The sequence below is a fragment of the Struthio camelus genome, chromosome 24 (assembly GCF_040807025.1).
Source record: "Struthio camelus isolate bStrCam1 chromosome 24, bStrCam1.hap1, whole genome shotgun sequence".
In the NCBI taxonomy this organism is placed as follows: domain Eukaryota; kingdom Metazoa; phylum Chordata; class Aves; order Struthioniformes; family Struthionidae; genus Struthio; species Struthio camelus.
Genome location: NC_090965.1, coordinates 9,802,164 through 9,819,379, shown reverse-complemented (window position 1 = coordinate 9,819,379; position 17,216 = coordinate 9,802,164). Strand labels below are relative to the sequence as shown.

At 36.8% G+C, this 17,216-nt stretch overlaps 1 protein-coding gene across 15 annotated transcripts in view; it reads right to left on the bottom strand.

The window, feature by feature from the left end:
- The window catches only part of MAGI3 (membrane associated guanylate kinase, WW and PDZ domain containing 3), a 106,335-nt gene that overhangs the window by 17,685 nt on the left and 71,434 nt on the right, over positions 1 to 17,216 (bottom strand). For 13 of the 15 annotated variants that reach the window (XR_011136241.1, XM_068918628.1, XM_068918627.1 and 10 more), the window contains 9 exons: positions 16,703 to 16,760; positions 15,070 to 15,164; positions 13,524 to 13,712; positions 10,501 to 11,109; positions 9,463 to 9,494; positions 7,056 to 7,209; positions 5,097 to 5,188; positions 2,156 to 2,348; positions 461 to 646 (listed from right to left, as the gene is read on the bottom strand). Coding sequence is in view for 14 of the 15 variants with exons in the window: in XM_068918628.1 (XP_068774729.1) it covers positions 461 to 646; positions 2,156 to 2,348; positions 5,097 to 5,188; positions 7,056 to 7,209; positions 9,463 to 9,494; positions 10,501 to 11,109; positions 13,524 to 13,712; positions 15,070 to 15,164; positions 16,703 to 16,760 (1,608 nt within the window). In the remaining variant the exon portion in view is untranslated. The remainder of the gene's footprint in view (positions 1 to 460; positions 647 to 2,155; positions 2,349 to 5,096; positions 5,189 to 7,055; positions 7,210 to 9,462; positions 9,495 to 10,500; positions 11,110 to 13,523; positions 13,713 to 15,069; positions 15,165 to 16,702; positions 16,761 to 17,216) is intronic. The other 2 variants (XM_068918621.1, XM_068918623.1) reach the window with 1 other exon arrangement.

The following is a 17,216-nucleotide window of genomic DNA, read 5'->3' as shown; positions in this document are numbered from 1 at the left end:
AACCAAGACTGACGCTATACTTCAATTAAAATGCCTATGAATTAATGAAGTGTACAGAATTTACAACACTGCCACAGCCTGAAAACTGTCCAAGTCCTGACGACTACCCTGTCACAAATGCTTCACACTCCCATGCACGGACTGGTTGAGTATGATTCATTTTCTCCCTGCTCCCCACTCCTCATCCACAGTTGGGTGAAAGAGAGCATAGACATGAAGCAAGACAGAGTAAACTTCAGCTGTTTGGATTGTAAAAGTACTGCGGGTGAAACAAGACTATACCTACACAGACTGCTGTGTATGTAACATAACCACATCCTAAGGAAAGATCAATGAAGAACCTACAACCCTGAGTACACTTGCTAATGACAACAGCAGCACTGGTACAAACATCACACTATAACACTCAAGCATCGATGAAGCCAGGCGCCGAAAACATTGGCCAGAATATAGCACTTACCACCAGGTGGAGGTTTGTTTTTTGAGGTGAGAATGACAAAGCCAAATCCTTCATTCTCCTTCCGCTGTAGGCGGACATCATAGACCTCTGGGGACTGCTGGCTTGCAAACTCAACCCGATTCAGTCGGGGAGATCCATTTTGGGCTGAGATAGGCTGTGACTCTTCCTCCTCTAGTTGCTTTTCTCCTTACAGGTAACAGACAAACACCAAATAGGAAAAAATAATACTGCTGGTTTATTATTATTACAGCAAAAGCGTACATATCAGTACCAGCACAAAGAAACTGCCTGCCTGGGAAAGCACTGGGCAAATTTAGTAGCAATATAATTAAGATCACATAGAAATCAGATGCAGGATAAAGCATTCAAAAGCCTGATGATTTAAAGGTTCAATTTATCAAGATGTACTTGCTTTCATTTCATTTCACATATATACATTTCTCTACAGTCTTATGAATCATGTAAACCTCTCATTTCTCCCCTTCAGTCACCTTTTTGCTACAACTGGTGAGTCCTAGTCCAGTCAGTTTTTCCTAACATGAAAGCTTTTGTATAGCTCTTATCACCCTTCTAACCTCTGTCTGAACTTTCCTAGCTCTATTATACTCTTCTGAGATGGGGCAATCAGAATTGCATGAAGCATTCAAAACGTGGGTGCACCATGGAGTTCTGTAACAACGTGTTAAAATTTAAGTTCTAACGTCTATTTGACGTTAAGATTTCCCCTAAGCATTGAAATGTTGTTTCCAGAGAGCTATCAAGACTGGCTTATTGGTTTTTCTTGTGCATTAATAACCACTTTAGAGCTTATCAATTGTAAATGAACAGGTTATGTTATATTTTCCCTTGAATGCATTACTTTGTGTTTATTAACACAATTCCATCTGCAATTTTATCATGTACTCAGTAATAAGGAATCTTTTGGTAACTCTGGGCCAAAGTATGAGCCTGCATTGGGACTGAGCCTGTAGCTCACGCGTTCTTTCATCTACCTGAAAATGAAGAGACGCTTATGAGAATTTCACAGTTAGTGTTTTCATAGTTTAGAAAGGAATGTTATTCTACTTATACAAATTTGGAATTTATGGCTGAATGATGCAATGGAAAAGCAATACTAGTTCAGGGGACACTGTATCAGGACTTTGGTTTTCTGTCCTAGATCTGTCACTTATGTGATCAGTGCTATCAAATCAAGGATAAACACTCTTCTGTACACTGCAGATCTGGACACCATTGTAAAATTGTAGAATACAAAATGCTGCACTGAATTATCTCTGTTTTGAACAGACTTATTCTTGCTACACATAGATCCCAACAGACTTCAGAATATAACATGTTCTACAGAAATCAGGTTGTGTTATTATTCAATTTATATATATAGCATGAGTGACTGTTCTAACTAGTATCTGTGAAAAGGTTTGAGGAAAACATCAACCTCACATTAACTTTCAGAGCCTTTACCTGTGCGAGCAGTGCAAACTAGTAAGCACCAAAAGCATCAGCTTATTAAATTCTGCTTTTCCCCACCTACTCAGAATTACAGGTGACAGCCTTTAATCTCAGAAGTCACTCAGTTCTACTATGATAATTGATATGTTTCAGTGCAGCTTTAGTTGATATGTTTATAAAACTGAAGTATTCCTTTAGCCAGGCTCCATTTCCCACAGTACACTCTCCTGACAGACAGACACATACCACCAAAGAAGATCTTCCTCCGGACTGTGAGCAGCACTTGACCATTCCGTGCAGCACTGGTCATTAAGTCCAAAACTTGTTTGTGTGATTTCCCTTTTACAGGCACTCCATCAATGCACATCAGTTCATCAGCAGCTCGAAGCCTGCCGTCTTTTTCTGCTGCTCCCAGTGGGATTATGGCTCCAATATAAATCTATCAATAAAACATAGTGGGTTTGAACTGTAGAATATGAATATATCAAAATACTTAATGTTTGCAATCCATATGAACTCAGATAGATAAGTGCTTTTGGGAAGACATTTTTAAAGATTATCTGTTTATCATATTCTAGCAGAAACCATACATAGTCAGTGAGTATAGCTTATGCAAGCTGAATGAATGGATACAATTTGGGACTCAAAGCTACAATCACATTAAGGTTACATGAAAGATTAAGAACAATTATGGCCAATAGCTGTTTGAGGTTAAGCACTGGAGAGCAGATCACTGTACACAGCATTCATGACATTAGCCTGACACCTACCAACAGCTACTGTTGTTATAGAAACAAAAGACGATAAATACTATAAAGTGCAACAGAATTAAAATTGCTTGTTCTTCCTCAACAGGAGAAACATTGCTCTTCCTTTTCTTTTAACTGCATGTTAGAAAAAGGCTGGCACTGGATCACAGCTGTGAATGGAAAAAAACATCTTCCTTCAATTGCAATCAGAAGGCAATCTACCAGTGTATCTATTCCAAAAGCTTTTTCTCTTAACTTGACAGTTAAGGAATCAGTCTCTGACAATATGGTATAAGTTTAACAACTTCTTTCTAGGGAAATTGTTTGGCCTTTTAGGAAACAGAGTGAATCCCTCTTAAAGCCTGCCATAACAGGAACGGACCACCCAGGAGTTTCCACACAAGCATTTACCAGTCTACCTCCATCTTTGCCATTCCCTCACAAGGACTTAAATGATATCTCTGCTTGAGTGCTCAAACTATGCAGCAGCTCTGTAGGCTTAAATCAGGAAACGCTGTTACACTGAAGACTTAAAACTGTAACTGAATTCTAGTCATTGACCAGATTAAAACAAACCAGCTTCTAACCAGTGCTCTTCCTCTTGTACAAATGTTAGAACCACAGTCTGATGACAGTTATGGATGCAAAACACTACGAACATCCATCTACAGAAGGCATCCAGTCTAAATAGCTTCTGCTTCAAGGCTGTCACGAAAATCCTGAAGTACCACATTTTCTATTTTCCCAAGATGAGAGAGAAAAACACAAGGCAAGTAACAGCCTGAAAGAATGCACCGAAAGGCCATTCTCACATCCCTGAGTGGAACCCACTAGGAGGCAGTCTGACAGACAAAACAGAGCGTGCTTTTGAATATTTTCAGGTGAAGGGAAGGACACAAAACCCCCAGATTTGCCTCATTTTATATGGCTGCTTTTGAAAGTGAAACTTGATGGAATTTTTCCAGGGTAAGCAGAAGATTCCCTCCATGCATCTGCTTCCCAGTAAGAACTGGCACGCTCGCTAATACTGAGCATCATCATTGCTCATTCTGTGCCAAGACCCTAACAAGATTAGGTGGTATAATGTGCAAAGGCTTAGTGCCAACACTATCCTTTAAAGTGTTCCCAAGATACAGCAACAATTATAGAAACATAGATGAGTATTATAAGCTTGATGGAGAACTACTGATGCCAAAGAAAGTATCTAGACAAACACAAAGTGAATTGGAGTCTCTTGGACCGAAGTCAACCATGAAGAGGAAAGGAAAGAAAGGTAACTAACCATTTTCTTCCTTTCATTTGAATTTGAATAGGACAAGAGCTTAAACACTGTGTTTATTTAGAGCTGTTTCCCTTGTCTGCTCTCCCACAACTCGTATGAAAACCTAAATCCATCCTTTAGCTCTTCAACTGTTGGTTTCTCACAGATGCTCAAAATGATTACAGAGACTAAGGACACCTTTTGGAGTCCTTGGGTTATGATCAATGCATTTGTGCTCCCCAAGAAGGTACAATGCTAGACATGACACTAAAGGTCTTTGCTGCCTAAAGTAAAATACCATGCAAAAAATACCAAAGTGCATGCTTTGACCAAAAAAAAAAAAAACTACAACTCATCACTGAATACATATTAAGAACAGCCAGCTTGCTTGCTTAGACTAAGCACTGTTTACGTTACCTAGCTTTAACCAGAGCTGATTACATCTTCCAGCTTTAACTGGATTACTCGGGAATCTTTCACTGACAAAAGATGAGGCAATTTTCCTCTCAAGAACTGGACTATCAAACCAATTCTTAAATTCAGTATGAAGCTGGTAATTTGAATCTCCAATTCTTGATCTTTAAAAGGCAGTTGCTGAATTGATAAATTTTTCCATCTCAAAGCTTTATAAGCTATGCTGTGCTTGTTTCTGAATACAGAGCATGAAGAATAATTTCACAGTTCTCACACTGCGAAAATAAAAAGGTTTTTTATTCTAAGTTTCTGCAAACAAAATGTTTCCCCATGTCATTATGAAGGTTCAGCTGAGCCATACATGTTACTTTCCACAGCAACAAGCCAATGTTCTGCACCATTTTTTTCAGCTGTTACAAAATTGTAGTTTGAACACTGTTCCTCTCATGCTTAAATAAGAAACTAATTATATGATTACCTTCTAGTATATTGTTTAGTTTAACCTGCCAGTATGTAATTCACTCTGAAAAGACTCTGGGAAATCACTGTGAATAGGAGTGAAGCTGTGTAAACACATACTGGGTTAGATAATTGTAAAAAAAAAAAAAAAAAAAAAAGGTACTAAGATAGTCCTTTTCTGATTCTGACAGAAACATCACTGAATCATTTTGAATGGGAGAGAAATGAGAATGACAGAGCATGAGTCATTCTAAGAATAGTATTGTAAGATGATATGTAGGCAAAGGTAAACAATTTCACTTACTGGTTGATCTGGTCCATCTCCTCCAAGCACCCGGAAACCAAAGCCTGATTCTTGTTTTCGCAGGAAAACATCCAGATCTCTTGTGTTTGGAGCTAAGATAAAATAACATTTCAAAAACACTTAAAGAACTACCTTTGATTTTTGAAAGATTTCTTTTGTTGTGCTTTCTGATTCTTTTTACTGACAGAACACAGTAACCAAAAACAGTAAATAATTTGAACTGTTAAATCCTCAGTGGTTCTCCTCTCAACATGAGAAAAGTTTTATTTCAAGAAAAAGCTGAAAAAGGAAAGGATAGGCTGATGAATGCCAAAGGACAAATCAGAGCTGCTTTCATAAGCAGCACTTGGACAAAATTCAGACTGTAATACAGCTCAGAACTATACCGTATGAACACTGAAATTATCAAGTTTCCTTCAGATATGTGAAAATTAAAGCAACTTGAGCTTGAAGAGTGGTCAAATTGCTGTAAAAATGGTGCAGGTTCCTTTTTTCATGATCTCATACTAAGATATAAGAAACACAAATTTCCTACTGTGTTCCAATGCAGCTACTGTAACTGACTTTTGGCATGCTAAATTATTTGACATGTCAAGTTTGTTTAGTTTTATTTTTCTCTGATCTCTGATGTTACAGTCTTTAATGACTTAGCTTAGTTTGTTATAAACAGTATTTTTTTTTTTAAACTGTCTGTACAGTTTTGCTATGGAGTCATTTACACAAGTCTATCTGTAGCAAAACTCAAAACACTAAGAAAGAGTTCTTTCAGAAAATATCCCAAGGAATACTATCAGCCTCTTCTGGCCTGTCACTAGAACCTGTACTTACAAAGCTATGAAAAAGTGCTGCTAAAAGCATTGAACTTCTTTAACAAAACGATGTTAATATCAGCAAAACAGACTGTTTATGTTCTACTTCTTATAATCTTTATTGCTGGCTAATAAATGTTGCTCGGGAGAATACTAATATCTGGCTCTTGTCAGATATATTGAGATCAAGTAAAAGTAGTTTGATGAAATTCACTTAAGTAAAGATGAGGCTAAAATAGGCTATGTCTCCCAAATGGAAAGGGAGACATTTTGGAAAGGAAGTCACATTTACTTTTATCAGGCCCTCAAAGTAACCAATTCGTTCAGAACTTTCTGGATAGCAAACTATTTTTAGAACATTACATTATTTCTATAAATAATCATTTTATTGCAAGTATGGTTGGGGAATATGTTGGAATATGCACAGAGGAATACATTGGCTGATGATCAGACATTTAGAAGCAACGTATCATTTGCTGATAGGGGTCTCTTATGTACATTGTAATGACTCCTTTGTAAGTCTGCTTACCTTTTATACCTCCCTTGTTGTAACATCAGCCCTCTATCTTAGCAAGGTAGCCCATATTATTGATTATTCATATCAGGGAGTAGCTGTCCTACTGGCTCTTCCAGGATACTTATGGAACAGGTTTGGCTGGCACTCTTGGCACAACAAAAGGTTTTTGTTTATCCTATGTATTGTATTACATTTGATTTAATGAGTCAGTAGTTTGTATAAAATGTACTTGTTTTCATTAACTGATTATATATCTTTGTTAGTAAAACCAGATAATGTTATAAATATAATGCTGAACTATAATTTCCAATGCAGCTGTATGAACCACATTGTACAGTGTTCTTCCCAAGTGTGCCTTGAATAGTCACAAGGTTAAAGACCTGCAGTCATAACTGGACAAAAACAAACATGTATTTTAGCAAGGCTAATGGACAAAGCAAAACTTTTTTTTTAAAGGGTTCCATTTTTTTTTTTTAATTTCTGTATGAATTATTTCTCAAACATTCTCAAAATGTTATCTACATACAAGATAAATGACTAAGATGAAAGTCACAGTAGTTTTATCACATATATGACTTACAGGAAACATTATTTCATAACTGAATATTTCTGAGTTGAAGTTGAAATACTCACGCTTGTCCTCATACATAGTCTTAGACTTCAGGTAGACTTCTGAAGGGTCTAGTTTAGGAGAACCTGATCTCACAGCAGTGGGTGGAAAAGGCATAGGCTGTGGAATGGGGTCGCTGATAGCTTCTAAACTCCCTGAATTGTCCTGCTTATCTTTCTGAAACAGATCCCCCCATCCCCACAAGATCCATATTAAACTGAAAGCAGTAACTCACTTGTTTACATGTGTGTGCAAAGGCAATAAACATCAGATAGAGTTGAAATGCATAGCAAACCAAGGGAATAAGGAAAAAATATTACAATTTCACTTAGCTTTTTCAACATATAAGCTATGTTCACAGCACGGGTCTAACCAGACTACTAAAGGCTTCCAAACATGTCATAGAACTCTACTGAAGTCTGGGCTTAGAAAGATAAAGTGACTGATGCTCACAGACAAGTAAACCTATGTGATTCCTCATGATTACAAGTTTACTCTTCCCTCAGCTAACAATAAGAAATTGAGGGATCTCCTAGACCATCTCTTTGGTGGACACCTGCTGAATCCTTGCTTGTGATTCACTCATGCTGGCTACAGGGTGCTAGCAGCTCAATATGCAGATGCCTCCTCCCAACTGCAAACTGCTGAATTATATCAAAACAACAGAGAAAATATGAGGTATGCCCAATAACAGGATGTTTGCTGCAGATATCACAATAACATTATAAAATACTGAACAAGAAGAATATACTGGAGTATTATGAGGCATAAATACAATTAGAAATAAAAATTCAGTATTTGCATTTTTCTTTTATGATGTGATATTTGCTGCAGCACTCCTTATACTATTTCAAGAAGAAGGACACCAAATATCCTGGTAGTCTCCCATCGTAATTTGCAATGGTTTATGCAATAAAGTAATTCTGAATATTGATTCTGGGCTGAAACCCAAACTGGAAAATTGGAGCACGGTAGTCTGCAAGCCTCTGCACATGTTAAACAAAAACACAGTTAGAATAGACTTAGATGCCCTTTTAAGAAGGGTGGAAGAAAATTCCCCCAAGAGATTTAGTAGTTTGACACTTCTTGTATGTTTATAAACATAAGAACTCGCCCTTTTTAACTGAATTAGTTTGCCATACTGCTTAATGCCACTGAACATTGAGTGCTCTGTGGGAAAATTGCTATTGCATGTATGCTAGAATGTGAGACCTTAAGTCATAAGTATTTTTAGCATGCCTGCATAGAGTACATTGACATAGGAGCTTTGCTGACAAGATTTGTGTTCTCAAACTACACAGATTTATGCAGTGATTTATTTGGTTTAGGCAGCTGTATTCTCACAAGGAACTGAACCTGCACATTTTATAGAGTGCGGTCTGTTTTTTAAGCATAGTGAACTTGTATGCTCAGACTGCTGGGATATGACTTCAGTACTTGCACAACAGGACCAAAATAGAGAAAGAACTTGCACCTGCACCCAGATAATGGGGGTTTTCCTAAAATTAAATAATTTGTGGTGTCCAAGAAATAGTCTTAAAACATATCTGCTCTTGGGGAGATGAGCACCGACTAGCCTACTTCATAATAGACGTGTTCGTGACAAAAATATGAACACTATTACTATGAACATTATTCAATCTCAGGGTATTTTATTGATCCCAAGGATTCTTTACAGAGCTAATATATATCAAAGATACCCCAATAGATCAAACTTCCAAGAATAACGAACATCAAAACCAGAAATGTATAGCTACATAGAGATTTTTTCAACATATGGATTCCAGATAAGGAAGCGTTTTAAGAAGGGGGTACTAACCAGTTCATTAATTTTATGTTAGGATTGAGAAACAAAGTATCTTAAGTATCATTTAGAAATCCCATTTTACTTTAATACAGGATAAAGGTAATTAGCAAAGCAAAAAATGAGATGCTTTATTTTGTTTCCCCTTCAATGGGTACTCTGATAGCAGTTACTTAGACAATTAATTTGTGCCAGCTAAACAGAGATGGTTTTGCTAAATCATCCTTGCAGATTACCACAGGAACTAAAATCCAGAGGTGAGATTACAAAAGCAAGCCAAAGTATGCACACAGATAAATATCAAGTTACATATTTCTACTAGTAGCAATTTCAAGCATAGTGCAAAAAAAAGGGAATCATGAAAGAACTGGCATAGCAGTGTCATATTTACAATCATGGCAAATCAACAATACTAGATGCATTCTCATAATCAAGACCTTTGCTGCATTCTTCGTATTTCAGTAGTAAGAAAAGAGAAATTCACCCCCACTAAACAACTCAAAAAACTCACATGACTCTATGGAAGAACTATGTTAAGTAGACCATACTTTTGAGTCTGTTTTGCAACCAAAAACCCCTGAAATTCTTCTGTCAGAAATAGGCATAAACACATCATTAATACTCACCACTTTGGCAGTTTTAGTAGGAGAGGGTGGACCTAGAGGACAAAGAAGGAAATATTTATGTGAGAATGAAATTTGAAATACTAGATCATCATAACCGCAACAGCACTAAGCCAGTATAATTAGCTCCGCTTGGGTTGAAACTGACTCCTGCTCATTCACTATTCTTTTAAAAGGCAAAGTGAACATGCAGTTGACCAAAAATATCATTTAGAGGATAGCTCGAGTTAGAACCGCTAGTTGTACAATCATGAAAAAACATCTATTTCTCTGTTACTAGACACCAATCAATTGAATCACACATCAGTTCATGGAATAGTGAATTTGGCTGGTGGAACTTCACTTATTACCAAAGGTTAATTTTACTCCTTAGCTGATTAAACAATAGTAGCATTTATATAGAAAAAGATCTGGGGATTTTTGCAAATCTGACTGAAATGACACACTCAGGGTTGTAATACAAGCTTAAAGGGACACTAAGCAGTCACGTGCTGATTTATAATTCAGTTCCTTCTTGGCAAATGCACATTCAATTACTAGTCAGACTATTGGGAGAGGACGGCTAGTCTGTAAATGACAGCCAATACAGAAGTATAAATATGTAAATGTGAAAATAAGAATTTTATTAGCAATTTCCAGTGATCAGTTCCAACATACTGCTGATGCTTCCTCCTGTCATTTGTAGTCACCTGACCATTACAGTTGAGGTTACTGGAATACATTTACAAAGCCTCAGAAAACCCCACCCAATCATGCTGTTTGCATTACGCTAGAGACTACATTTTTGCTTTAACGTTCCCCAGATGTTTGGAAGGGATAGTGCATAAACACCTCATAATAAAATATTTGTAAAAACAAAACAAGCTGCATGCTCCCCTCCAAATACTCAGGGGTGTAAATTAAACTTAGAGTATGACATCTTAGAGACATAATAAACTGTTATTTAACTTTAAAAACTGGACAGAATTAATGTATCACACTGAAAAGGGACTTCTAAAGAGCATGTACCTGTATATGATAAATGAAAATTTACATATGTACCTCCTCTAAAGATAAGCAGTGGCACCTCTGTTCCTACTGGAAACTGCTTCAGCACCTCTACCACCTGCAGATGTGTCAAGTTCTGTACATTCTGATGGCAAATCTCTTTGATTACATCTCCTTTCTGAAGGCCTTGGCACCACTGGCTGTCTAAAATCATTTTCACCTTCTGTCCTGTAGGACTGTCTGCAATGGCAAACCCAAAGCCTTTAGGACCTTTGACTAGAGGAATGGTGACCAGCTCTGGCTGAGAGCCTCCTGAAGATGCAACAGAGACCCTCTGCTCATTTGTATCCATGGAAGGGCCATTCAGACGACCGTTGACTAACATAGGACTCGGCTTTCCATTCTGGTCCAAGACAACTGTGCCTCGTATTAAATCTTGGCTGGCCACACAAACATCTCCTTTGGTCACAGGTAGTCCATTGATAAGAGGTGTAGCTGTCACTATATCTACAACAGGGTCTTCATTGTCATCAGGAAGAGGATAACCACGACACAAAGTCATGTTCACATACTGGTTGACAGGAACTAGTTGAAACATCTGGACAACATCTGCATGAGTATGGCCAAGGACACAATTGCCATTTATGTCTACAATGACATCACCTGTTAGAAAAAGGAAATTCAAAAGCATCAAACTCACAAATTAAACTAGTCACATCTTTGCAATGTTCCGAGGCTCAGAACAAAAGCCTAACTGGAGAAAATCATTGTACACGCTTTAAAAATAACGAACAGTGGTTGTGCTATTACCTCTTGGCTATCTGTTGCCAAAAAAGCCTAAAGGATTCCCTCTTTGTATTTATTCTATCTCAGAACACAGTGTGCTAAATACATAGTTTAATCTGCAGCAGATTTAGTAAGTGATACTATACAGATACAGAAGATAAAACAGTGCATACACACTACTGCAAGCAGATGTCTTATGCTTTAATTCATATTGTACAGCATTCTAAACTCAATCCAGAATAAATCAGATTTTTTTTTGTTCCTATAATTATGTTAGGACTGGCTGAATTTAAGCTAGGGCCCACACATATTCCACGTTCTTATACTGTTGCTATACATGGTTAAAGATGTATTTTCAGTATGAAGTGGAAGTAGGTATCAGATCCTGAAACCTTATTTCATAATGATAAAGTGTATTGTTTTGATGATGGAACTTTACACATGTGCACTACAATATTCCCAGGGAACAAAGTGCCTTTTCACTTTAATCCCTGGACATCAGTAAAACAGTAACTCTCCTACAGCATTAACTATAACATGAATAGATATGCATCTTTTTACTTGAGCATGTCACTATAAAAGTGTGCAGTATTGTGTCCATTTCTATTCAGATGGAAGATGAACTGCGTACAAAAAAGATCAAACAATAGACCAACACAATTATTGTTTCATTTTGTAAGTAAATAGTATTAAATCATCAAAAGCATAAACTGTTTTCTTACCAGAAGAGTAAGAGAGCATGTCTGATATGCAAACGAGTATTTTGCCTTCTCTAGTATGTAAACCATATGTTACAGCAAGCATATAAATAATTAAATTAAACCTATAACAGTGAAAATGTGTTTTAATTCATGGATTACAGTTTCTCTCATCTCTCTTGCTTCCCCACTTGCCTAATTCATATAGCTTTGCTTGTTCTTTCTTACTGCAGTTTTGACATTTGGTATTGCGCTTTTTTGGCAGCAACCAGGAAAACACAGACAAGGTTTCAAATGTACTATTTTTACTTTACATATACAGTGAACAGAGACTATTAAGTAAATGACACCAAGTTCTAAAGTTCTGACATTCCCTCTATTAGAATTAATCAAGTAAATATTTATGTACTACACAAAAACGTTTAAAAGACCTGAAAAAAAAGAAAAAAGAGTCAATTATGAATACGTGTTAATGAATAAACAAAAGCTGTAGCTTCAAAGCACTTTTAACCTGAATGCCTCTTGCAAGGTCTGTTGCAAGGCTTATTGAAAGCTTTGGTACTGCAATAGTATGCAACCAGAACAACCACCCCTCTCCCCCTACAACACTAAAGGAAACAACGAAACCTGACAACGTTGGTACAGCAAGATTTCAAGCGCTCTATACAGTCCTCATACGTGAGAATCTAACATACTCAAAACAATATGTAGTATCACATAAGCCTACTACCTGAATCTAAAATTATAATATCTTGTGAGAACGAGGAAAAGCTGTGACTTATCCCACTCAGGAGCTGAAAATTGAGCAACCCCCCTTCCCCAAACCCAAACCAACCTCCCAAAGCAAAACAAGAAAAGGTATTAGTCTCAAGAGACACACTCATCCTCTTCACATACCAGACATATTTCTTTTTTCCAATGCAAAGGTCCCAGAGGGGCCCCCAGAAGGGCCTTATCCTCCGCTCTCTCATCTAATTGTCATTTATTAATCTCCTCTCACAGAAGCCTGAAGCAAAATTGTATCTCCTTGTGGAATACTCTTCCAGGAAAGGCAGGATTACTCATTTGCATGGCTGTTCTCAAACTTCCAGGTGCATGTGCATGAAATATTTTGTAATTAGAAGGTATCCCAGAAAGCTAGGTAGCTGATGACAAATTCTTTCTATTAAGAAAAACCCCTTTTCCTTGTTCATACAGGACAAAACAACACAGACTTACAAGGGCTGTAGCATATTTATAAATACATAAGCACACAGCTAGATGATAAATCAAAGCATTTTTCACTTGGCTGTAGTTTTAGCTTGCAAACCTTTCCACGAGCCAAAAGTCTCCACTGAAGCAGAACTACTGAAATCTTCAGAAGTGTCCTCAAAGTGGATTTGTATCTAGAACATTGTTTTCCATTTCAGACACTGACTTTCAGACATTGCTCTCTCAGATGTTTCATAACTCTGAAACAGCTTCACTTAGTCAGGTATTTCATATTCAAAGTCAGTGGATGAAGGCATCTAACTTCCTGTGTTTCAAAAACTGCATTGCTCTTAGGTCTGACAGCACCACAGGAAATGGAAGTTGAGAGAAATACTACTTTACCTGGTGCAATTTTCCCGTCTTGTGCAGCAGGTCCATCTTTTAACACATTCTTCACCTGCAGAAACTCATCAGGCCTGTCCCCTCCAATGATTGTAAAGCCAAATCCCATTGTACTTTTCTTTAGCGATGTCTGTATGAGGGCTCCAGTCAGCTGGGCTGGATCTCTAGTAAACAGAGACTTCTCTGGTCCTGCGCATGGTAAGATTCAACATAAGCCACCATCAACAATGCTGCTAGGAGGTGGGCACTAAATCCCCAATGGATGTTGACTACAGACATGTAGTATTGATAATCAGAGAAAGAAGGAAAACAATGTTTTAAAGGCTGAGGAGAAAATCTCTTCAGGAGTTTCCTAAATTATTGAATAAAAAGACCTGAAGATAGAAAACCAAGGTGGGTTTTGATAAGTTGGTTTTTTTTTTTAAGATATCATAAGGGTTAATGCTTTCTTTTGAATAAGAAGTTGCCTTTTATGTCTAAGGAGTAATTAAAGATGGTGTTAGGCATGCAGCATTCTTATTAAAAACATAGGTCTGAACTCAGCCATCTGTATATGCCTGGATGTCTACTAAACATGCAGGAAAAGTAATTTCATGATATTTTACATGCTCAAAAGACACACATTAGTTAACCTCTGCAGCACTGTTATGGAATAAAGCAGACAAGATATTGCTGCCCTTATTTCACAGTTGAGCTGAGTGAGTGGAAAATTATATGATTTTTCAAGACAACAGTCAGATTACAACAGAGATGGAATTAAAGCTCCCACCTATAATCTCCAGTTTCACGCTCTAACCTTTGAATACCAAATTCAAAGTAGGTGAAAAGCAAATAAAATTTAAGGTGTAGCTTTACCTGCTTCTTCCAACTAGCTCTTGCAACCTTCACATTTTCAAAAGCTGCTTATGACAGCCAGCTTTAGAAAGATCAAAATGCTTTTAAATCAGTCTTAGGTTCTCAGTTCAATTTTAACATCAAAAAATAAACCCAAACACCATACAGATTTCGGAGGGCAACACACAATGGCCAGCAGAAAGATAAGGCTACAGTCTTGATGAATTCTAAATTCAGATAATTACTATGTACAATTTCACACAGAGAATGCTGCATATTTAACCTATAGTATAAGCAGACGTTATCCGAGATGTGATCAAAAATGCTGATGATATGCAAGTGTTTTATCGATAACACCGAGAAATAAAAGCTGATGAAATGATTACGACACAGTGAGCCACCTATTCTGAAAAAATATATATTATGACTTTAGGCTGCAGAATTATGTACTAAAAATTCTCCAAATATGAAAATGATTAAGTGGATTTTTCCAACTTAACTTCTGCAGTTATTATACATATTGCTTTAAGCAAAACAAAACAAAACCATCATTTTAAGCATCAGGACAAACACTAACTAGAATATTTAGAACTACTAGCAAAAAAAGCCAGACTTATTTGAACTGATAGTCACCAAACCCTTCAATTTCCAAGCTATTTTTCATTGTTTACCTACAGATATCGGTAACAAAGAACAAAATATTAAGTGATACCTGATTTTGAAGTGCCAACATCAGTCTGTCCTAACTGTTTTTTTCTTTTGGCTTCCAACACTGGGTTTTCAAACTGAGTTTTCTGGTTAATATGACTGTAAACACAAAAGAGAGAACAGAATTTCATAAGAAAGCATTCTGGCTATTTCATAAGAAAGACAACCACAAAAAACACATGTACAATACTGTTTCTCTTTACCTCTGATTGATGCTCTGGAGAAATGAGCACTGAAGTATCACAATCAACATTTAAAGCCTTTTTTTTTTTTTCCTTTTCTATCATCAACTTGATTTACTTTAAAAGCCAATGCAATTTTACTTTCTGGAAGCTGTCTAAATGTAACAATGAACGTTGGTCTGAAACTTTAATGTTTCATAAAGCAAAGAAAAGAAATTGGCATTTTTTTAAAGCAACATTTATGATTTAACTTAATTTTAAGAGGGCAGTACAATGACTGAAAGATTCCATTTATCATCAAATGCCTAAGTTCAAGAGCTTCTTGAAACATACAGGATTGTTTGTCCTTAGGTGGGTTAAATACAAACTCAACTCCCTCTATAAAAAAATCAACCAGAAAAAGACTATGTGAACATTAACTGTTCTGTAAAAGTCTCTACATAAATATATGCAATCTGAGCACTGGATCAGCCTTCCCCTTGTTTGAGCTGTAAATTAAATTCTTAAGATGAGAAGCTTCAGAACCCAGATTCTTGGCAGCACACCTACAAGTGCTTACATTACTTATTTCTGCTTGAAATACTGACCTAGAAGGAAACTATGCAGTTTTGTTCTGGTTTGTTATTTTATATAAAGTTTCCAAGACACTCTCCCCTATGCTGTTCATTCTTGATTTCTATAACTGCCCTTGAAGTGACAGGATAAATTGAATTATTAGGTAGGGTAAACCTTAACTCCACTCTGCAAATGTTTAAAAGGCTCGAATAGGGAGATTAAAAAAAAAGGGGGGGGGGGCAGGAAAACCTGCTTTTTCTCTTGATGCCAACTATGTGTGGCCTCCATCCACCTATGATGTTCATAAAATCAGTCTTTATCTTTTCCTACCAAGTGCTAGAGTAGTATAGCAGAGCCAAAAATCAGTAAGTTTGGACAGGATTTAAATGCCTGTGTTGGCTTTGCAAAGCCAAAGTTTACTAGCTTGTTCTCTGAAGCTATCATTTTCAGCTTTGCTAATTTTCTTCTCCATGGTTTAAGACAGATTTCATTTACCCTGACTTGAAGAAGGTTGAGAAAAGCTGCTGCAGCAGATTAGTAGTTATTTATTTGTGATAGTTTTTTAGAGACAGCAAGGAGATATAAGTTACTCTTGCTCTTTCACATTTAACAGGAGCCACTCCTAAATCAAGCCACCGCATTTTTATTAGAGCTGAGAAAAATGAAATTATTTGCATTAACTAATTACTGTGACTGATATTCTCCCCCTCCCCCATAAGAGAAATACACTCAAATAACTCAGTAGGGTCACGCCATGGGTATTACTTCAGAATTGGGCACCATGTATTCACTGTCTCTAGAAGTATTTCTGCTGAGCATGTTTAGTACTTATATTGCATTCCAACCTATACATACGGACTGCTTCATTATTTTCTGCTCAAGTTAGCAGTTACCACTTACTCAACATAATATGTTCCATATTGAGGGTCTTCTATTTTTTCCCATCCATAAGGAAGTTCTGCAATCAGAGAGAACAAAATTCTCCATTACAGTGGGAAACTATCTGCAAATATCAGAGTTCTTATGAAATAATGAGATATTACAGACTCATGAAAAAAATGGAGAAAATGCAGATCTTTTTTCTTTCCTTTATTTCTTTGAGGTTGGTCCTTCTAAATAAAAGACTGTTAGCCTGTTGCAAGGAATTTGGAGCCCTATAGTTCTAGCTCTTTGTTCTACTAGATTAGGAGACTTACATTTAACGAAATCACATCACTTCAGACATATTACAGACAAGGCACAAACTAATCTCTTTAGAGAGGAAGAACATATAAAGAGGGAAGAAAAATATATTATTTAAAACTAATCTACCTATCAATCATCAGTTTGGTTTGATAGATGTTGATTCTTTTAACTACATGGCATGAATACAATCACACTGCCTGTGTCCCCAAATACATCACAAAAAGAGAGC